Source organism: Mustela erminea, chromosome 6, assembly GCF_009829155.1.
Source record: "Mustela erminea isolate mMusErm1 chromosome 6, mMusErm1.Pri, whole genome shotgun sequence".
NCBI classification, from domain to species: domain Eukaryota; kingdom Metazoa; phylum Chordata; class Mammalia; order Carnivora; family Mustelidae; genus Mustela; species Mustela erminea.
Window position 1 is genome coordinate 70,260,016 of NC_045619.1, and position 23,745 is coordinate 70,283,760.

Genomic DNA, 23,745 nt, shown 5'->3' on the forward strand with positions numbered 1-23,745 from the left:
AGATCCCTGAATTAAAAAGCCCTTGCTTTGTATTCCCTCTGTTCTATTCTCTGGCTAGGTGATGCTGGGAAGAGCATCTTTCTGCGCCTTAGTTTTCTCATCTGCAAAATGGGTGTAATAACAATGCATACCATTGACAATCCTGTTGTATCTGACAGCATTATATAAACTGAAATACTATGCAACTAATAAGAGGTACTATTATGTCTCACTCTTATTTTAATATAGGGAGCACTAGTTTTCATTTTGATGGTAATTGCAATACTTCAATGTTGGTCTCAGGAAAATCTTTAAAGGTGCTTAATAAAACTGTGGCACATCTTAATGTGAAAATGATGGATAATCCAGAATTTGAACTTCTGGAAAATAAGTATGTCCACAAACATACTATACCTACTCACAGTATAAAATGCAATTCATGTATTAAAATAAAAAAAATCTCCTTTTAGAAAATGGAATATTTAACAGATAACTACTATCTTTTTTAGTCCATAAACACTGAAGCAACACTTACATAATTGTGTCAAATTTCACTCTTATCACATTCACACATTTAATGAACAGGTGTATTATAAATATTGGGATTTTGCCATTTGGTCTTTTACAGTTCTTGTCATTTATATTCTCTAGTCACTTATATTTTCAGAGAAATTCAGTCATTGGTACTGTGCATCCCCTGTGTTCATTATGACGTTTGTGACCTTATCGTTAACCGTCTTCATTAGCATCCGTGGTGAAATCATTTCTTAACCACCTCTTCATGAAAGACCAATGGAGACAGTAGCCTTTGGAGGAATACTGTATGTGGATTCCCTTCAGCTCTTTATTTTATAGTAGTTCAGATAAAGAGGTGAAGTCGGTGAAATGATATGCTTTTGGTCCCCCTGACTTTGGGATCTACTAGGTTGAACTTAGCTCCCTATGGGCAACTTCTCAAAATAATCTTCTGAATTAGATATTTCCCTAAGCTTTGGTTTCTTAAGTGGTAAACAAATGCACCAATACCTAATTCAGAAGATTATTATGAGAAGTTTGAGATACCACATGTAAAGGACCTGGTACACTGCTTAGCACTTAGCCCTCAAAATAGTAGCTATCATTATCATTTCATTGTTGACAAGAGAGTTTGGAATTTGTAGGCAAAATAAAACAAAACAAAACAAAAAACAAAATCTTACTTCAAAAAGTCAGCTCTGCTCATTACATTTTGTAAGACCTCAGACAAGTCCCTTTTTTTTTTTTCTGCTTTTGTTCTTAACCTGTGTGGTGGATGTAGTAACACAATCTGAATCTTCAGGTATCGGTTATGTTAAATGAGAGACTACCGACAGGAAAAAGCATCCTGGCGCATAGGCTGCTCATAAATGTTTCTTGAATCTGCATTTAAAACATATACCTCATCCAAGTTTCAAATATTAGTGTCTTTCTTCATCCACAGACATGACATCCCTGGGTTACATCTTCCAAATTATTTGATTTTTCTGTAGTACAAGTCAGGTACTTGAAAAAGAAGAAAAAGAGTGGCTCTGTATAGGAGCCTTCTATCTTTATGTAAGTTAATAAAGAGGCCAGGAATGTTCTGCAGGTTTCGGAATTCTGGCGGCTGTTACTTTAACTCTGCAACTTAGACAGAAGACTTCTGTTTCTTTATGAGCACACTACAGTGAATATTTTGTCTAGCTGCAGGGGAAAAGCTTTGTCATGGACTTTGCAGACAATAGCCTTAAAAGTAAAATGGTCTGCTTTTGGTGCCGGGAGGTTCAGGGGCCCATTGTTAGTGCACAATGGATTTCTATTGCTGCATTCCTGCTTTGCAAAGGTTTGTTAGCTTTTAATGACTGACAGTACTCTATTGCAAATACCGTATTGGCTGTGCCCTGTTTACATGCTACTCAAGAATTTTTGTGGAGTGCTGGAAAAAAGAAACAGTGGTGTTTGTTTGACCTACTCTGATAAGGTTTAAAAAATGATTTCGCTCATGAAGCGTTTACTGGGAATGTAGAAACATTGGAAATCCGTGTAGAAGTGTTTTAAAGTTACTTTTAAGGCCTCAATGAACAGAAATATTGATTACAGTAAGAGATTTAAGCTGTTTTATTTCTCAGAGTTGTCATTACCATTTTTAAAACCACTATGGTATAGAAAGAGAGATTTTAAGAAAAAGTAACTTCTTAAGATCTGTCTTCCTTAAAATGTAAGAAATGGAGATACCTTGTAACAAAGGGAAAAAAAAAACATCTTACACATTCCGTAGTAAATTGCATAGTAAATGTGTACACAGTAATTGTGGTAGGGGTGTGTGTTTGTGTGTGTGTGTGTGTGTGTATGCACCATATGTATAGACTGCAGACTATGTGAAGCACTAACCACTCAGAGCCCTTCACCATTTTATTTTCCAGAAGTTTTTGACATCTGAAAAAAAAAAAAAATCCATATTGTCATGGTTTTTCCAAGGAAATTTCACCTCCACTTTGTTGAAAACTCCACATGGGCTTTGTGACTCTGACAGCCAATGGCTGTAAGATGGAGGACTGAGAAGTAGATAGCATTAGCCAAAGATGATGATGATGCCTTAAAATGCATTTCACTGTGGGGAAAATGAACCAGTTTCTAATAATCTTATGGTCTCTAGGCCAGACGGTCCCTTTGATAAGTTAACATGTACTCCCTTTATGCTCCTAGTAGGGGGTAAACAAATGTCGGAACAAACACAAATACACATAAACACCAATGTGGAGAATGGCAGGGTATGTCTTAGATCCAGATAATAAGTGTGGGTATTGTTATTTAGATGGAGCATACTGGGACACTTATCTTTTAGTACACTCCATTTTCTCACTGAATGCAGTGCTAATCGTGGGATTGAAAGCCATTGTAATTGTGTACCCATCTAAACGCTGACAAGAATATACAATTACATTGTTTGGAATTGAGTTTAATGTTTGGGAGTTTTATTAGCATTTATGTTTACTTATACATTAAAATTCAACACAAAAGAAGAGGTCAAAAACCATGTGATGTATAGAAACAAATATCAGACTAAAGCATAACCTTGCTCTTTGAAATATATGTGCCTTGTCTCAGTGCTGGGCATTTTAAAAGAATGTGAGACAAATCTGAAATAAGCAAATAATAGGTTTCCATTAAAGACATTACTCATTTTTCTAGATTTTGCAATCTTTGTAAAGCTTCTTTAATACCAACTTCTTCTTTTTTTTTTTTAGTGTTCACGGTACTGGCAAATCTTTCCACAGTGTGCTTACCACCATACGATGTTAAACACATATTATAAAGTGGATGTAATTGTAAACACACAGAGGGATATAATTACATGTAGCAGATTTAAGAGCTAATTCTTTGCCTTTTTTTTTTGCTCTGCATTTTATCAACATAATTATTTTTTGACTGCACACTAACACCCTGAAATTGACAAGCATCTATTATAGCAGGAATTTGTTCACCAAATTGAAAAACAATGAACTGCAGGTTTATATGTACCCATTGTCATAAAGAATTAGTACGGCTTTGTTCCGCAAGAGGAAAAAGCTAATGATTTTGAAACAGCAGGTGACAAAACACATTTTTTTTTTCCCCCCTGTTATCAGTTTGTTGATGAAGTCATTATGAACTGGGGCCCGGATAGGGATGGCCTTATTTTTAGCAGATAGACTTTTAATGAGCTGCATTATAAAGATAGTCATGTTGATTTGCTTACATTTTTTTTTTTCCCCTTTACTTAGAAACCCCCAGTATTGAAAAGCTACTCTCAAAGGACTGGAAAGACAAACTTCTTGCAATGGGATCAGGGAACTTTGGTGAAATAAAAGGTAATGTATCTGAAATTATTTGGATGTGAAATGTACAAAAATGAAGTTTATGTTTTGAAATGTAATGGTGATAAGTGCTCCCTCCCCCCCGCATCCCCCTCTTGCTCCATGCATTCCCTGTCTTTGGTGTTTCTTTTTTCTAGCTTGAAAGTGGATCTATCAGGGTTCTTGTTTTCTCTTTGTTTGTGCCTTATTAGACAAATGGAATGTCAGTTTAATAGAATCATCCCCATTGTATCTTCAAAAGGCTTTGGTTTTCATCATTTAAAAAAAAAAATTTAAATGATTTACCTTGTTAAGTAAGAATGTATTTCTATCAGGGTTAAAAACTGCCCCTTATGAGATGATTTTATGCATTTTACGTATTAGAAGTGTGAAGGTACATAATCTACCTTTAAAACTAGAAATGATGAATGGAGAAAGCTTCATAAAACATTGTTTTTTACTAACGAGAGCAACATTTTTGGTTTTGTTTTATTTGAATTCAACACTACATACAACTAAGAGGAAAAGTCTATGTGGACTTTGTCATACTGAATATTCATATCTTAATAAACTTTTACTAATTACAGTGAGAGAGAGTTTAAGTTCTCATATAAAAAATAGAGATAAATGGTCATTTCAGTTCATTTTAGTGTGTTTTCTCAAAGTGTAGTAGGCAGTCTATAGTTTTCTATTTGTTGCCAATAGCATGCTTGATTCTGAGTTCTAAAGGATTGATTTTGAGAAAAAAATACTTATTCATCAATATTAAAATATTTAGTTATATATTACTCTATATTTTTTGGTAGAAGCTGAATATATTTAAAATATCACCAGATTTATATTAATATACATGTAGAAATATGTGTATAAATAACTTTTTTGCATATGTATGTATGGGCACGTGTTCTCCTGATGAAAAAAGCGATTGTCTTTCTTATTATGGCTCTACTATACTGGAGCTTCCTGCCGAAAGGCAGGACACTAGCATCCCAGCATTTGGAAACTTCCAGAAAATGCTGGACTGAGCCTTTCACTTTTCATCCATTCTGTTTGAAGTTTACATATATTCAGGTTATTATGAAGTTTGCCTTGGTGGTGAGAGAATGAATGGTGCTAATGAACACATTCAGTAACCAAAATCTATAATGGAATCAAATTCAAACAGATAGTACTTTATATGCCTTAAAGAGCTTGAAGACCACGTTTAAACAGAACAGAGAAATTTCTCTTCCGAGGCAGCAGATACTTTATATTATTATGTTGGATTTTTTTAACCCATTTGCACCCGAGATACAGGATGTGTTCTCTCCAAGGGTCTTTATTCTCCTCTGACCTAGGTGATAACTGAGAGTAGAGCAGAGAAGACCGCCTGTTCCAAGCCTTGTGATCTCGTTCCATTGGAGGACAAACATTTTTCCCTCCCTCGTTTTCTTCACAAGTCAGACTTAAAAGCAGCCCCAGCCGTGATGATAAGCTTGGAGGAAAGCAGCTCCGCTCTCCTTTCAGGCTTGCCTGTGGGGTTAGTTCAGGAAGCTGCAGTACGGTCAAAAGAAGTCCCGTCTTTAATTTTGAGTTTTTTAAGCTTCACGTTCAGAGCACAAGTTTGGTTATTGTCCTCTGGTTCTGTTCAGAAGGCTGTTTTCTGATGCATTTAAAAAGCAACTGTGGATCTTTCTTCTGTTGGGGGCATGGTTATTAGGTGCTTGGATAGGTTTGGCAGAAAACTGGGAAAACAGCGCTGGCTTACTTTTCCTACTGACTGCCCGTGACAGTAGCAATTACTCTCCATTGTTCATAGGTGGCGAGAAAGTGGAAAGGATACAATAGTGTGTAGCCCTCTGGGGGTAAATGAATTTGACTTAATGGTTCTTGGGGGGTCAGACACTATGATTATGCCATGCCCAGGAATGTGGTTTTCATGCCACCTCAGAAGTTATGTGAGAACAATGGTTTAGCTGTTTTGCAGCCTTTTTTTTTTTTTTTTTCCAACTATGAAGCGAATAAAGGTGTAAGTCACCTGTATGTGCTCACTGTTTTGAGTTGAGATAGGGAAAGATAAGTGTGATTTTTTTTTTTAAAATCTGGAAATACAAACTTATTCAACTATTAGATGATGAATGATAATTGAGAATAATATATTTAATAGACTCTTTGCATATGTTAGGACAAGTACAGCCTTCACAGTATTTACCAGGTCTTGTCAATTGAAACTTTTCTCCTCTGGTCAATTTTACCCTATTCAGTTTTGATTTAACTTTTAATTAGTTCCAGAAAATGTGTGAGTGAATGACTGTGTGTGTGTGTGTGTGTGTGCGCGTGCGCGTGCATGTGCACGAGTATAAGCACGTCAATTCTTGAATATATAAACCTGTAGACAAGTGAGGGCAGAGCACCTTTCCCAAGCACTAGCTTCAAGTTGTTGCATGTGAGTAACTTTCAGGGCATTTGGACAACAGTTAATACTATAGTTTGGCAAAGTTCAAAGAAGAGTTTCTTGCTATTACTGTTTAAAAAGTTAAAATGATAAACTTTTTAAAAATAAGGGAGATAAATAGTATTTGGTTTGGATATTTTAGCTCTCCATAAATAGTTGTCATAGCCACTTAAAGTTAATCTCATTTTTCAAGAAACAATGTGTGTTAGTAAAGGTCATCCACTTCTGAGAGCATAAATTTATTTTTCATGTTAGATTATTTCACCTGTTAGAATTTATGCCATTTTATGGTCAGGTACTTTGGAAATGTGGAGTAATTAGGTTTTAAAGTTACATTTGAGACAACCCTCTAAAGAACATCCAAAAAAGACACCAGATCCAGTTTTGCAAAATGAAACCGTTTGGCTGAAAAGTTTGGTCAGCCATCAATACATGTGTATCCACTGATGAGCTGCCTGAAGAAATTATTTCTTTCTTCTTCACCAGTCAGCTATCTTGTGCGACTGGTCCGCTTACAGAATGTTTTGTTGTTACCTATAGCAGAAGCACTGAGTAAGGATTGTGTGAGAGGTGAAGAAATACCTCTTAGAGCCTCATAGCTCCTGAGAAGGGGACAAAACCATGCCTGCCCTCCCGTTGGCAACCGGGACTGTCACACGTTGTTTTAGTTCGCATGAAGTTCCATTACACTGAAGGTCATTGCCTTGGCATCTCACCTGAGCACAGTATCTGGGGACCCATGGCATCTTTGACTCATCTAAACAGATCATTTGCCTTTCAATAAAGTCCTTGCAGAGTTCATATTTTATGGACTTAAATTTTTTTTTGTAGAATTATGACCCAAAAATCTGCATGTAGAATTCTCTCAAATAATTCTATCTTGGTGAAGTTAGAAAAGCTTTCCTCCCTAGGTCCCTCAGGTGAGGCCAGATCAGTTTCCCCACCTGCCTTATGTAAAGAATTCTTCAGAGCCTGGTTTCTTTCCCACTGGTATCCCCGGAAGCCCCTTTCTCACCATGCTCAGAAGGCATCAATTTAGGCCAGGAAAGCGTTATATCCGGTATTCAGAAAAATGCCAGCTGCAGTTGGTATAATAAAAAATTGGCTTTTTTTAAAAGCTATAATTTTGTTCTTTCTAGATGATGGAACATAAAGGCAAACACCCGACCGCTCTAGAATGCCAGTAACAGATTCGAGGAAATAACCTATTCGGTGACACTTTGGCCTCTTAGAACTCAGGATAAATACATGCTTTTAGATTCAACATGTGGGTTAAAGTAGATCCTCTGGTAGGTGACATAACATTTTGAGATAAAAGAGATATATGGATTCAGTATGTGGCTTGAAAGAGATAATCCTGTTTAAATAACATTAGAGAATTTGTAAACAAGCAGGCTTGGAATAAGAATCAGGTCCCAGGTAATAAATCTAGTGAGGGATCCTTAGAATTTTTAAATTTGAAACATGGAAACTAAAATCCCAGTTTAGGTATGTAAGGGTTTGTAACACTTTGAAAGCTGTTTTAAATCCTTTCTTTTAAGATCAAGAAAACTATTTAAGAATCACAGGTTTTGCTAATAATAACTTTGTAACTTATTTCATTTGCACCTTAACCTAAAAAATATGTCCGCACATTTTTGTAAAGGGTTTGGAAATGTTGATTACTTTTTGAGGGAACTGTTGCATCTGAAATTTGTTCATTATAAGAGTCAGCCGTGAGGAAGGTTCATAACATGCAGTCATTTACTTCTAAATAAAGTGAATGCTTAATGTTTTTAATCTACTAAGCTTGTTTTATAGTTCCTCTGTGGTTGCTTATGAGTAATGTGTTCACTTAAAAAAAAAAAAATTAAATACTTCTTGAGAACCGGAGAAAGACTACCAGTCCACAGCATATAAGGTTTTAAAGTAAGTTTGGCAAGGTCTGTAAAAGCAAAATAGTGGCTTTCTCTTTTCTGCCCATCAGCGACTTGCTCTGTCCCAGAATGCCAGAGGCTTATGCCAGTGTATAAACATAGTAAGTGATGGAAAGAGAATGGTCAGACACGGGATCTCATTGATTTTTGTATTGATGATCTAGTCCACGAATTAAGAAGTTTTATATACCTTTCAAAAAAGGTACTTAATGATGCATGTTTTATTTTTTATTTTTAAATTTTTAAAAGATTTATTTATTTTATTGTAGAGAAAGAGAGAGCAAATAGGGAAAGGGGCAAAGAGAGAGGTTCTTCAAGCAGATTCCCCACTGAGCAGAGCCCAACGAAAGGCTCATTGCATGACTGGTGAGATCATGACCTGAGTCAAAACCAAGAGTCAGATGCTTAACAAACTGAGCCAGGCAGGAGCCCCAATAATGCATGTTTTAAACAGATGCTGTTACATATTAAATCTGATTCTGTATGTGAAAATGAAAATATGCCTTCCTCAACATTTTTTTCTCGGTTAAAAATACATTCATTCATTTAATAAGTATTCATTTGTGCAAGGGATGTGAAGATTCTAAAATTGAAATAATTTTAAAACCAGAATTTTTTTTTCTTGTAGATATGGACTCCAAAACTTATATTGTGCAAATTATTAGATGATGGAATTAACCTGAAACTCTCTCCTCTTTTAAACTCCATTGTTCTTCCTAGGGAAGCATGATGTAATAAAACAAAACTAAACAAAACAAAAAAAAGCAAAACTAGTGTCATGTTGCCGCAATTCTTCCAAGGACTTGTGGAAATCAGTTTAACTCTTTTTTCGTTTATTGCCTCCTCTGCTCATTTAAAAAACAGTTACAGATTATTATTGATTACATGCCCGTTTACGTACAGGCACCTTGTAAGCATTTTCCTTACAAAATTACTGGGACAGAGACATTTTATTCCCAGTTTACATAGTAAGACGTGGAGACAGGGGTAGAGAGAGGAGAGATTAATTATCCAAAACCACATACTTGAGTTGTGACAGAGTCAAGATGTGAACCTAATCCTGCCTGTCTTCAAAGCCTGTGCTCTTTGCATGGTGCTTGGCAGTCTCTCCTCAGTAAAGTTGGAATGGATGATCTCTAAAATCCTTTAAAACTTGAAAACATTTCCAGACCCAACACAGCTGGAGGCAGTGCCCTCTGAGATGCAGTCAGGATATGCTATTCTGTGCTTAGATCTGTCCCTTAGCACACACACACACTGTTTTGTATTGTTTGCTTATATATATATTTACCTTTCCTTTGCATACTACTCATTTACCATTGGCCCAAAGTTTGGGACCCAGTTTTACTCGATGGAAGGATGACCATAAAAATGCCTTGTTTTGAGAAGATTATTATTGACTACATTAAAGTCTGTAAATGTGGCAAAGTTAATGTGATTTAAACAACAACAAAAAAACCCAGGTGGCACCTGAATTGCTTGGTCTGTTAAGCGTTTGTCTTCGACTCAGTTCATGATCCCAGGGTCCTGGGATCGAGTCCCACATCAGCCTCCCTGCTCGGCGGGGAGCCTGCTTCTCCCTCTCCCACTCCCCCTGCTGGTGTTTCCCCTATTGCTGTGTCTCTCTCTGTCAAATAAATAAATAGAATCTTAAAAAAAAAAAAAAAAAAAAACAACAACGAAACACCCAACAACTGTTTTTTTTTTTTTTTTTTACATTTTAAATATCCAAGGAGGTGGATGGAATAATCTTGGGAAAGTTTGTAAAATTATAATTTCCATTAAAGGTAAATATTCATAAGGTGCCTGGATGGCTCAGTGGGTTAAGCCACTGCCTTCGCTTCAGGTCATGATCTCAGGGTCCTGGGATCGAGTCCTGCATCAGGCTCTCTGCTCAGCAGGGAGCCTGCTTCCCTCTCTCTCTCTGCCTGCTTCTCTGTCTACTTCTCTCTCTGTAAAATAAATAAATAAAATTTTTAAAAAAAGGTAAATATTCATAATAAGAAATAGTATAGAGTAAAAAAAAAAAAAGGAACATGAACAACCCTTGCTTTCACTACGAAAGTGATAATGCACACATCTTGTTTATAATATCTCAGAAGCAAAGCATCAGCCATAGGATAACAATGGTAAAGATCATAGCTACTTCTCAATGTTCCATTTCATTATTATGTCAGTTGCCTTATAACTAAAAGCTTCCTATAGTAGATATATTGAAATCCAGGCTTAAGGCCTCTTTTTAAGATCTTTGAAGCAAAAAACCAAAAACCACTGTTTTTTTTTTTTTTTTAAAAATAATTATAGAAATCTGTAAGAAGAATATGTGTAGTATTGTCAGGGTAAGCTAGAATATCAGTTACTTTATTCCATCATGTAATAAATAATGGTATTCCTTATATAATTTTAATTGACTCTAACCTCTCAGGGTATTATGTAACAGTAAAGGGTAGGTAGTTAAATTTTATCAAAGTTTGATTAAATTTGTTCTTAATGAAAAAGACCAATTCATAGATGTTTATAAGTTGGCTAACCCAACAAATACTCCTTTAATGAACTGGAATGATGCCACTAATACCTTTGATGAGGGAATCTGCCTTTTCTCTTGTTCAATAACACTGATGGACACTAGGGAGGGTATATGTTGTAATGAGCCCTGGGTATTATGGAAGACTGATGAATCCCAGACCTGTACCGCTGAAACAAATAATACATTATATGTTAATTAAAAAAAAAAAAAAACAGGGGGCACCTGGGTGGCTCAGTGGGTTAAGCCGCTGCCTTCAGCTCAGGTCATGATCTCAGGGTCCTGGGTTCGAGTCCCGCATCAGGCGCTCTGCTCGGCGGGGAGCCTGCTTCCTCCTCTTTCTCTCTGCCTGCCTCTCTGCCTACTTTTGATCTCTTTCTGTCAAATAAATAAATAAATAAATAAATAGAACCAGTGTCACTGAAAAAAGCTTTAGCTGTACATTTAGATTAAGTTAGTATTTATTCATTATATTTTTAGTTCATTTAACAAATAGTGCTGTCTTTCTATGTACTATGTTCTGGAGACAGAATGGTAGCGAGTAGAGTAGACAGGATTCTGCCCTTTTAAAGCTTATGGTATAGTAGAACCCCTTTCATTGGGCAGAATTTTTAAAGGCAGGACAACTAATGATTTTTAGATTCTTCAAGTGGAGCACCAGTTGAGAACAGCAATATTTCCATTAAAATAAAATCTAGGGGCACTTGGGTGGCTCAGTGGGTTAAAGCCTCTGCCTTCGGCTTGGGTCATGATCCCAGGGTTCTGGGATCAAGCCCTGCATCAGGCTCTCTGCTCAGCATGGAGCCTGCTTCCTCCTCTCTCTCTGCCCGCCACTCTGTCTACCTGTGATCTCTGTCTGTCAAATAAATAAATAAAATCTTTAAAAAATAAAATAAAATGAAGTCTAATCCAAATTATAATACTGACACCAATTGCTGAAGGGAAAAAACAAACAAACAAAACCCTGAAAAGATTGGCTGTTGCTTTGTAACAAAGAATTAAATTTGTGGTCAATTTTTGAAGGAAGAAACATAATCCCCAGTTTACTTTTAGTGTCTCAAAATTCTAGGCCTTTCCCCTTCTTCTTGAGTAAGTTTACTCTTACTTTTCCTTTATTTGGATAATAACGCCTAGCAATTTACTTTGATTTTGATCATTTAATTTCAAACCATGTATCTATTTCATTTGAGTGGAATAAAACAATATTGGGGTAATGTCAGCTTCCACACATTTTTTTATTATTATTTTTAAATGTGTTCAAGACCATTTTCAATTTGAGTCATCCTGATGAGGGTTTTCCTTATGCATAGAATTGCACATTATCAGTCAATCAAGGGCTTTTCTCTGTTCTCTTGTTATTTATTTAACAAGTTGTGATGGAATGTTTGCTTTGTCCTAGGCATTACTCTGTAGATGCTGGACATCCAGCATTGAACAAAACAAACTTGTATTCTGCTATCCTAAAGCATGTACTCTATGGAAGAGTCAATAAGTAAATGACTATGTTGATAAAATACAGCATGTGTTGTTAACTACTGTGAACAGAATAAAAATTAAATGATGTGGCCGAAAGTGAGATTGTGGCTTCCTTAATTTCATTGTTCAAGAGAGACCGTCTGAGGAGTTGACATCTAAATTACTATCTGGTTGGATCTGATAATTTACTATCTTTTCTGTTTAAATGTAAGGTCTCTGAAGCAGAGACATTTTTGTCTGGCCTAGACACTGTGGTATCCCCAACACCTCGAATAGTGTGAGGGACGTAGAACAAACTCTTTGGGTATAAGCAAAAGGAATGAAAGAGAAAAGTCCATCATTTGAGGGGGTTCTCTACCAGGGGAAATTTGGCATTGTCTGGAAACATTTTGGGTTATTACCACTAGGTGGGAACTGCTACTAGCATCTAGCCAGAGATGCTGCTCAGCACGGTCCCCAGAAAAGGAACTGTCTAATCCAAAATATCAACCGTGCCAAGACTGAGAAATCTTGATCTAGGACAAGACTTTCCCATGGAAAACACTTGGAGCGCAAAGACTCTAATATGGGAACAACTTTTACAAAATGCTCTTGAACACATTTAAACTGGTACTGGAGGAACCAGGTGACTGAAGCACTTTTACAAAAGAGAAATGGAGGAGATGATACCAGAGAAGATGGGAGCTAGATCATTCAGGGTTTTGTTAAGGTAGCGAGTTTGGATTTTATTCTCTGTGCAGTGTAAGCTATGAAATGACTTTAAACAGGTGTGTGACATGATCTGATTTACTTTTCTAAATGGATCCCTCTGACTCTGAGAAACAAACTGAGGGTTTGGGAGGAGAGAGGGATTGAGGGTTGGGTGAGCCTGGTGCTGGGTATTAAGGAGGGCACGTATTGCATGGAGCACTGGGTGTGATGCATAAACAATGAATGTTGGAACACTGAAAAGAAAAAAAGTAAAATAAAATAGAAAAAAAAGTAAATGGATCCCTCTGAACTTTTGCTTGGAGAATAGTTTCTAGTAGGAGAAGAAGTTGAAGCAGGTAGAATGGGTAGAAAACAATTGTAATAGTGAAAGCAAGAGATTATGATGGCCTGGATTAAGAGATTGTACTGGAAATAAAGACTCATTTACTAATTTATATGTTTGAGAGTTGATAGGATTCCCAATGAATTAGATATGAAAAATGAGGAGGATGAAAGAATATAACAATATATGGATAGTGATATCTCTTACCAAGAGGGTATGACTAAAGCTGGTTCCCTTCCTTCATGTCTTGTGTCATGTTACACTAAGGAATGTTCTGACCTGTACTTCTGTGGAACATACAGGACTACAGCAACCACTCAAACAATTACCATGACTAGAGTTATCAGGCAGTAGGAAGAAATGAAACAGAAGACGTTTGCCTCTTACCTCAATAATCCCTAATTCCAAGGGAATCGAAGCAGGACTAGCATAGATTAAAACACTTAAGAGTGCAAACAAATGAAACATGGAAATAAATTACTATCAGTGGCACACACAAACATGAACTCATACCATTAGCTATCTGAATCTCTTGAACTAGACCATAGATACAAGCTTGCGCCCCCATAGTGCTTGATACATGATTCTCAAGAATCTAAATCTGAGTGAAGAAACAGTAGCTCCTCTTTCTGTTTGAGAGTCTGCTGGGTTTTCCAGTGATGTTGTTTACACGCACATACACAACACACACACACACACACACACTTAAAGTCATAGATTTTTTTGTGACTCTTAACTAGTTTCTCTAGTATTCATAGACCACTTATTGTACCTTCCCCATGCACTGGGAAAGAATTATTATGAATAGCATGATGATTTAGAGATGAAGCTGTAGAGCTTATTCCATCTTAATTTAGTACTTTTGTAAAAGTGGGGAATTTTCTTTTGCAAAACTTAAGTTCCTTGGCTCATCTCTTAAGCCCAAAGCAGAAGTTTAGTATAACTCATGTAAGGTAATACATCTCTCCATTTCTCTTAGCTATATGGCATTCCTAAACCTGAAAGTAGTCTAAAGGGAAGTGATTTAGTCATTAAAATTTTAGATAATTTGCTATATGCCAAGTCTTCTAGTAGGTAATGAGGAAATAAGAGTTGGTAATTTACAATTGTTGCAGTTACAGCTATCTCTGCTAACTTTAGGAAACAAATGTGAAAATAAGATTTATAATATAATGATTAAATAATATAATAAAGATATCCACTGTGTGAGTTCCAAAAGAAGGGAACAACTGTTATTAGTGAGAGTCAGTATATGAGTCTTAAAGAACGAGACACATGACCTGGAACATGAAGAATGAATGTTTAGAGAGGGGATGGCCAAGGTAAGACACTTATGAAGGATGGTGTCCTTTGTGGAGGATGGTAGAAGATTCATTATGACTAGAATTTAGGATGAGCAAAGGAAGTGAGAGGTTGGATCATAATTAGAAGGACCTTATTCATTCTTAAGAATGAATTGACATATTATCCAAAGGCAATGAGGAAAAAGTGGAGGTGTTTAAACAGTAGTTACATGAGAAGATTTGTTTTTCTAGGAAGATAATTTTGGGCCAGTTTGAGGATAGACTTGTAGGGACAAAAATTAGTAACAGGAAATTCTATTTAAGGCTCCAGGGGTGCCTTGGTGGCTCAGTCCATTGAGTGTCCAATTCCTGATCTCAGCTCAGGTCTTGATCTTAGGGTGTGAGTTCAGGCCCCAGGTTGCTACAACAATTTGTGAAAAGATGAGAAATGTCTGTGGAGATGAGGAAGGAAGGCTGGAACAAGAGTTCTCCCTACATACTCTACAACAGCATTTGAGTGGCGCCTGGGTGTTTCAGTTGTTAAAACAGTATTTATGTTATGGTGTCCTTTTTGTAAAGGAAATTGTTGTGGCTTGAATTGTAACCCTCTAAAAATTCATATGTTCACGTTCTAACATCTAGTACCTCAGAATATGACTGTACTTGGAAATAAGGTCTGTATAGAGGTAATTAAGTTAAAATGAGGCCATTAGGGTGAATCCTAATTCAAAATGACTGCTGTCTTTATAAGAAGAGGAAATGACATGAAGACACAGGAAGAAGATGGCCATCTACAAGCCAAGGAGAAATGTTTGGAACAGCTCCTTCTCTCATAACCCTCGGAAGGAACAACCTGCTGACAAATTAGTCTTGGACTTCTAGTCAATAAATACAAATTTCTGTTGTTTAAGCCAACCAATCTGCAGCTCTGGTAGACAAGTATAGAAGTATTCTGCTATATGCTTGAATCTACATTTACAAGAGTATGGTAATAATAAGAATTGCAGTTATTATTACTCTGAAGGAACAGTATTCAGAGATCATTCAACTGTATACCCTTTTGTTATCACTGGTTATTTACTCATGTGAACATAATAATATTGCAGAAATACATTTGACTAATTAAAATTAAAACTGCCACAAAGCTATTTTGAGAAAAAAAATCATCATGATTTGTTGATATAATGCATACAGGAGGATGGGTAGTTGAGAAGAGAATTGAGGATGATGTTAATATTTCTAACCTAGAATGTTGGTTGAGTGATAATTCTTTAAAAAATGGGGAAAAGGCAGAGCCCCACCTTATACATGTTGAATTTTAAAACCTAGATCTGCATTCAGAGATACCTGTTCTGCATCTATAAGTAACTGACTAGGGCTGGAGGACAAACTCAGGGTTGGCATAAACCTTAATATTTCATTGACTCTGAGACAGTATTCGTTGTAAGACTCAGAGAGTTTAAAATATACAAAGTGTGTATCTGAGAATCATTGAAATATAAATAAGTGAAGACAAAAGGATTTTGTTAATTTTTCATATACTGAATGTCAAAATGATATTTGCTTATACTCATCAACAAACAAATATATTTCTTTACACATTGATATTACAGCAGTTATGTAAATGGATAATGTCACCTTAAACTTCCAAGTTATATTTCCACATATTATACATGAAATATATTTTTCTAAGTATGTAATAATAATGCAATTTAGAAAATTTTCTTTAAAAGTATGAAAATGTTAAAATGGCTTGTAATTCCATCACCTGGAAATAACCACTATTAATACATAGATGAATTTTTCTAGTCTTTTTGTCTATAAATATAGATATGTGCATACATTGAGATATTTATACAAATATTTTCTTTCTTTTCTTTAATTGAGTTATAACTGACAATCAATATTGTATTCGTTTCAGGGGTACAATATAATGATTCAATATTTGTGTATATTGTGAAATAATCACAATAAGTCTGATTAACATCCATCACCATACATAGTTCCAAATTTTTTTTTCTTGTGATGAAACTTTTAAGACCTACTTTCTTAGTAACTTTCAAATATGCAGTACAGTATTATGACTATAGTCACCATGCTGTACATGACACCCCCATGACTGATTTATTTTATAACTGAAGGTTTGTATGTTTTGACCCCCTTTCCATGCACTCCTTATTCCTACCTCTAGCAACTACCTAATCTGTTCCTGAATTTATGAGGTTGGATTTTTGTTTGTTTCCCCCTTTCTTTTTTCAGATACCACATATAATTGAGATCATATGGTGTTTGTCTTTGTCTGACTTATTTCACTTAGTATAGTGCCTGTAAGGTTTATTTATATTGTCACAAATGGCAATATTTTATTCTTTTTTATCACTGAATAATATTCCAGTGTGTGTGTGTGTGTGTGTGTGTGCACTGTATCTTCTTTATCCATTCATCCATCAATGGATATAGGCTGTTTTTATATCAGGGCTATTGTAAAAAATGCTGCTATATATGGGAGCGCATATATCTTTTCAAGTCAGTATGTTCGTTTTTCTTTGAATAAATACCCAGAAGTGAAATTGCTGGATCATATGATAGTTCTATTTTTTAAAATTTTTTGAAAAACATTCATACTATTTTTTATAATAGCTGCACCAAATTTACATTCCCACCAACAGTGCACAGAAGTCCCCTTTTCCCCACATTTTTGCTGATGCTTGTTATTTCTTTTTAGTTAATAGTGATTCTATCAGAAATGAGGTGAGATCTCATTGCGGTTTTAAATTGCCTTACCCTGATGATTAGTGATGCGGAGAATCCCTTCATGTACCTGCTCGCCTTCTGGATGTCTTCTTTGGAAAAATATTTATATTCTCTGCCCTTTTTTTTAATTGGATTGGATTTTATTTATTTGTTTTATTTCGTTTGCTATTGAGTTGTATGAGTTCTTTATGTTGGATATCAACTTTTTATCAGATATATAATTTTCTCACATTCAGTAGGTTTCCTTTTCACAAATGTTTAATTCTACCCAGTTTTTTCACCTAGTTTTATATTATGAACAAGTTTCCATACCATTAAATATTCTTAAAAAGTAGGTTTTTTATGGGTACAAAATACCCTATAATCTGGATGTTCCATAATTATTTGATTATTCCCATTTGACATCAAGATGATTTCTAATATTTCATTTAAAACATTTTTATTTTTTTATTTTTTAACAATAATCTCTTTTTAAAGATACTATATATTTATTTGACAGAGAAAGACACAGTGAGAGAGGGAATACAAGTTGAGGGAGCTGGAGAGGGAGAAGCAGGTTTCCCGCCAAGCAGGGAGCCGGATACAGGGCTCGATCCCATGACCCTGGGATCATGACCTGAGCCACCCAGGCACCCCTAAAACATTTTTAAATACTTATCTTCATTTCTTTTGTTTTCTTCGTCTAGGTTTTTGTTTGTTTTTTAGAGAGGGAGGAAGAAGGGAAAGGGAGATGGGGAAAGGGAGAGAGAGAATCTTCAGGAGGCCCCACGCCCAGCACAGAGGCTGATGCCGGGCTCAATCCCAATTCCCTGAGATCATGAACTAAACCAAAATCAAGAGTTGGTTGCTTAACTAACTGAGCCACTCAGATGCCTCTGGGCTAGATTTTTATAAGTGAAATTATCCCTTGAAGATAATGAGAATTATAAGGCCTGATGTGTATTACTTTTCTAAGTAGGTATTCCTACAAATGTGGTTTCTAATGATGTGTGGAGATATACATTGTACCATCATTTTAATATTTTCTTTAAAGAACTCCCCAGTATATATTTAGATTATTTATTTTTAGAATTCTAATTGCAACAATCATATTGTTGTTATTCTTACAATAAGTGTTCTTCTCAGTGGAATCCAAATATCTAAAGTGTAATGAATTATTAGGAGTAATTTATTGGACACCTGCCCTGAATAATGCTAGGTATTCATAATAAAGAATAAAATGCATGATTCTTGACTTTTATTCACTCATAATTTCTTTTCTAGATATTTATTCTCTAGCCTATCTGAATTATATTAGAAACTTTATTTCCATCCCCAAATGGGCCTGTGAATATTATAAGCCACTAACTATACCTACGACTTCCTAAAAAGCACATGCTTTTTCAACATAAATTTTTGGAGAGAAATATAGTGGGATGGGGAAAGGTGACTGAGTTTAAAACAGATCCTTCTATCTAATTACATATACAGGTGGCAAATGCATTATTAAAATAGTGCTTAGTGTCTTATATTAAAAGTGAAAATTGTAATGAAAAAGTATGTTCTCTCCTGCTGTGAGTACTTTACCATAGGGGTCTTGTCTATCTGGTGAATCTTAAAAGAACAATTAAAAGTGATATTGGTCCTGTTTCAGTGAACGGTTAACATTTTTGGTGTATCAAATAAGTATTTTAACCTGACAAAGAAGATTCATTGCATGTTTTAAATACCCTGAGCATGTTATTATTTATTTATTTATTTTAAATTGTAAATGACTGCTGTGACTTCTTTTCCAAGTGTTGAATTTAACTATAATCTTTGGTGGCTATAATGTGATCTCTTAGTTTTTCAACCATATTTCATTATTTCATGATAGCCTGAATTTATACCCTCAGCCTTGAATATTTTCCCTGCTATTTGTATCCTATTTTTGAAGAAAGCCTCTGAGTGGCATATGAGAAAATGTCTAAAATTTGATTGGCTAGATTTTTTCTCCTTTTTAATATAGAATTCCTTGGTTCTAATTCTTCAAGATTCTTTTTTGAGAAAAGGAGAATCATATTACTGATAAAAATAACTTGATATCTTAGTAATTGTGGTTATTAAATACTCATATTTTTGTCTTGCCTCTTTAATTTGATTTAAAAAACTACTTAGGGCAAGAAGCTGTGCTCTAGGCTTCTTTTTATTTTCGTCAGATCCCAGCATAGAACACTAAAATAGTAGATGCTAACCCAACCATTTTTTGATTTACTTGTGAAAATTAAAAACTATAGATTATTAATTGACATACATAAAAAACAGTCAAAATATTTGTTCATCCTGATATTTTATAAAAGGGAAATAGCCGTCACTTCTCACTGTGCAGTTAAAAAAATCTGAAAGAAAGTAAGCATGTGTTTGTGTGTGAACCTTCTATTTAGAATAGTTCTCTGTACAACAGAATCATTGTCATTGAATAATTGCTCTCTTCTCACTTCCCTTTTCTTGTGTGTTTTATTGCCATGTTATTTTCAGGGACTCCCGAAAGCCTAGCTGAGAAGGAGAGGCAGCTCATGGGTATGATCAATCAGCTGACCAGTCTGCGGGAGCAGCTACTGGCTGCCCATGATGAGCAGAAGAAACTAGCTGCTTCTCAGATTGAGAAACAGCGACAGCAAATGGAGTTGGCCAAACAGCAACAAGAACAGGTGAGTAGGAGCTGGGACACAAACTCCTTAGACATCATTTTGCCTGCTCTTTATAGGACACTCTCTTTGGCACACAGAGATCAATAAAAATCTTTCTTCCCACCTCACATAAATAAATAAAAGAGATACAAAGGAAGCAAACACTTTGATCTGCAAATCTTATCAACTACTTTAGTGGTATGTAACATGGAAGTCATTATAACCAAGGTAAAGTTCTGCTAGGTCATGAGAGAAGCACCACATAGAATCATGGTGTGTCAGGAGAGCATTTCCAGTCAGAGATACCATGAAAGATTTCGTTCAACAGGGGCTTGATATGAGCTTTGAAGAATAAGTTGATGGCCCAGAGAGTTTAGTTAGATGCCTATTAAATTAAATTCAATAAGGAGTGAGAATCTAAACTAGATAGTTTAGAATCTAAACTAAATGACCACAGAAAAAGAGAAGAAAAGATTAAACAAATGGGAAAATTATGATTAGTTGAATTCTTTGAGTGAGCAGAAGAATGAGGAAAGATGTTGCGCCTGGGTGTTGGGTAAAGTCAGGAGGAGGGCAAATTTGGAAAAGCAGGTGGTTTTTAGTAGTGTTTAATTAGAACTCTTGGCAGGTTATCCAACTGGAGGTATGTAAAAAAACAACTCAAAATACCAATTGACGGTTTGGAAAAGAGAGCTGAACTAAATTTCTTAGTTTATTTACATAAAGAGGGTAGTTTAAACCACAGGGGTAGATAAGTTTCATTCATTAATTCAACAAATAATCAAATGCTTCTTATGTGCCAGGCATGGCTGAGGCTATATCAATTAACCGGAAAGATAGACCCCCTAAATTCTAAAGGAAAGAGAGAGGGGATTAACAAATGAAAAGAGAAATTAATGAAATGATTTTAGACAGTGATAAGTTATTTGATGAAATGTAATTAGAGTTATTTAATAAATATTGACTGGTATGGCAAGGCAATGTTTCTTAGATTGGGTGGTTGGATCTGGCAATTGAGCTCAGATCTAAATGACACACAAGAGGTAGCCATATTAATATCCGGAACCAGATTGTTTCACGCAAGGGGATGGCAGGTTTGTAAGCCCTAAATTAGAATAATGATGATATCATTAGAAAATGGAATGGAACTAAGGGTAGACTTTTGGGAGATACCTGGTAGAGAAAGGAAAATGAACAATTCCTGAATAACAAAGCTACCAGATTTGTCATTTAGTTTCTCACTGTTGGCCTTTTAAGACTGGCTTCTCTGGAGCTTTAGTAGTAGAAATGAGGTATAAGAATGGACAAGTGTGTAGTAGGAAAATGGAGGCAATGTACACAAACTATTAAAAGTAGTAGCAAAGGGAAGAAAGAGGGTGTCATAGGGTGAATTTATATATATATACATGTATATATAAATTAATATATATATAAATATAATATATATATTATATATATACATTTATATATATTATATATATACATATATATATACATGTATATATAAATTAATATATATATAAATATAATATATATATTATATATATATACATGGTACATCTTTTTTGGGGCTAACTCCCTTTTGCCATCCCATATTGTGGGCTCTGTTCCATTCACCATCCCAAGTGGAAGAAGACCATTATTTAATCAAGGGTATTTGTGTGTCCACACATCCCTACAAAATCTTTGTAGCAGTTTTCAAAATGCAAACTAGCAGAGTTGAAAGAAGAAATATGCATATTACATTTGAAGAGACCCCCCCTTTCAGTTTACTCTTCCCTACTTGGTGGTTTGTCTCTGCTTGAAAGGTGATTCTTTCATGTTTAATGAAATACCTCATCATTTTCCTTAAAGATATATTTGGCCTGTTCTTGAATATGGCTCGTATTTCTCTTGCTTTACTCCCATGATAAAAATTCAGAATGCTCACCTGTGACAGTCTAGAAAAACACTACTCTTTTCTTTTCAAACATCTGAATTCAAGAAAATTCTAGGAGCTTCTGAAACTGTAGGTCAGATAGGGATATTTCTTTATATAGAATCACTACTTTGGTGGGACTAAGGGCATATTTGTCCTAAAAATTCTGAGCATTCACTAATAGAGCAAAGTCTTCTTTCTTTTCTTTCACATCCTGGCCCCACATATCATCAAAGGATTCTAGAATTTTTCACTTTTTGACATTATCCTTGGAATTTTAGAAATCATTAGGTTCTTCCAGAATTTCTCTCCTGTGTTGAAAGATGCTAAGCAATGATGCCTACAAAGCCTGAGAGAAGATCCTTTCTGAAAGGCTTCAGGTCAGGTTTCGAGAGCTTATTTTACTCCCCTGCATCTTCCTTACCATGCAGTACTGGCATGAGTGATCACCACTCTTGTGGTCACTGAACTTTTTATCGGGACACAGGGAAATATCTAAAGGGCATTTAATAACTAATTCCTTAAGATTCAGGTTAGGTATATCTTCTCTTGAGAACTGCTCTTCTGACCCTCCTCCTAAAACTCCCTACTTATTGTAGGGTGTCCCTACTCTGCGGACTCTAATATTCCCATTACAGCCCTTAGAGATGTTAATGAACTTGTGCATTGACCAGCCTTTCCACTGGACTCTGAGCTCCATTCTACATTTTTTTCGTTCAATAAATATCTGTTGAGCACCAGTTTGATGCCAGGTTGTATTCTAGTTACTGGGATAGGGCAAAAAATAACAGACAAAAATCCCCAATGTATTGAATTCTAATTAGGAAAAGGTAGTAAACAGGTGAGTACTATATATAGTTATATATAGTAGATATTGATAAGGGATATAAATAAAGGAGAGAATTGGGGATGATGGTGCCAGGTAGAGAGGTTCTTTTAAAACAGGTGTTCAGGGAGGACCTCAATGACAGGGTGACATCTGAATAGAGACTTGCAGGAGGGGAGGGGGTGAGCAATCAGTTTTCTAGGAATAGAAGGTTCCAGATGGAGGGGGAAGGAAGTGCAAAGACCCAGAGGCAGGTACATCCTTGGGAGATAAGAGCATCCTTAGTGTCTTCAAGAGACAAGGGAGGAGAGTAGCAAAAGAGTGGAGAAACTAAGGGAGGAACAGGAGAAGGTGAAACCAGAGCGATAGCACGAGGCCAAATCATACAGGGTCTTTCAGGCATGTATGGACACCAGCTTCTGCTTTGAGTGAGACAGAAGGTTTTGAAAAGATGAATAAAATGACACAACTTATATTTTAAAAGGATCTTTCTAGATCTTTCTTGTATATTATAGGTTGTAGGGAGCAAAGGCAGAAGCAGAAAGAAAAATAGTAGGCTATTAAAATAACACAGCAAGAATGAACAGTGGCTTGGAACAGGAGGAAGTACGTAGGGTTATGAAGTGGTCAGTTTCTTAAGAAATACTTAAGGTGCTGATAAAAACATTTAATTATCAGCTGAAATATTGATATGTGGGAGGAAAGGGCCACATTTAAGGAAAAGAGTGATATTCCTTTTCCTACCATCTCCTTTCTGTTTTTCTTTAGGGAAAATAATGTATAAATTTTTTAAAAACTTTTAAAAAGATTTTATTTATTTATTTGACAGACAGAGATCACAAGTACGCAGAGAGGCAGGCAGAGAGAGAGGAGGAAGCAGGCTCCCTGCTGAGCAGAGAGCCCGATTTTGGGGGGGGGGGGTGGTTTCTGATCCCAGGAGCCTGGGATCATGACCTGAGCTGAAGGCAGAGGCTTTAACCCTCTGAGCCACCCAGGTGCCCTGAAATAATGGATTTTTAAAAACCCTGTCCCTAAGATAAAAAAGAAAGCATGAATATAACCCTAATTGAGTTTAGTTTTGAACTTGTTGGTTGAATATGAAGTTCCTTTGAGAATGTCAT

General features: G+C 35.7%; 1 protein-coding gene across 19 annotated transcripts in view; it reads left to right on the forward strand.

Moving 5' to 3' along the window:
• The window catches only part of SOX5 (SRY-box transcription factor 5), a 985,042-nt gene that overhangs the window by 764,047 nt on the left and 197,250 nt on the right, over positions 1-23,745 (forward strand). For 17 of the 19 annotated variants that reach the window (XM_032349915.1, XM_032349912.1, XM_032349920.1 and 14 more), the window contains 2 exons: positions 3,741-3,827; positions 19,729-19,901. In XM_032349915.1, the coding sequence (XP_032205806.1) occupies positions 3,741-3,827; positions 19,729-19,901 (260 nt within the window). Of the gene's footprint in view, positions 1-3,740; positions 3,828-19,728; positions 19,902-22,069; positions 22,179-23,745 lie in introns of those variants that run through there. The other 2 variants (XM_032349929.1, XM_032349928.1) reach the window with 1 other exon arrangement.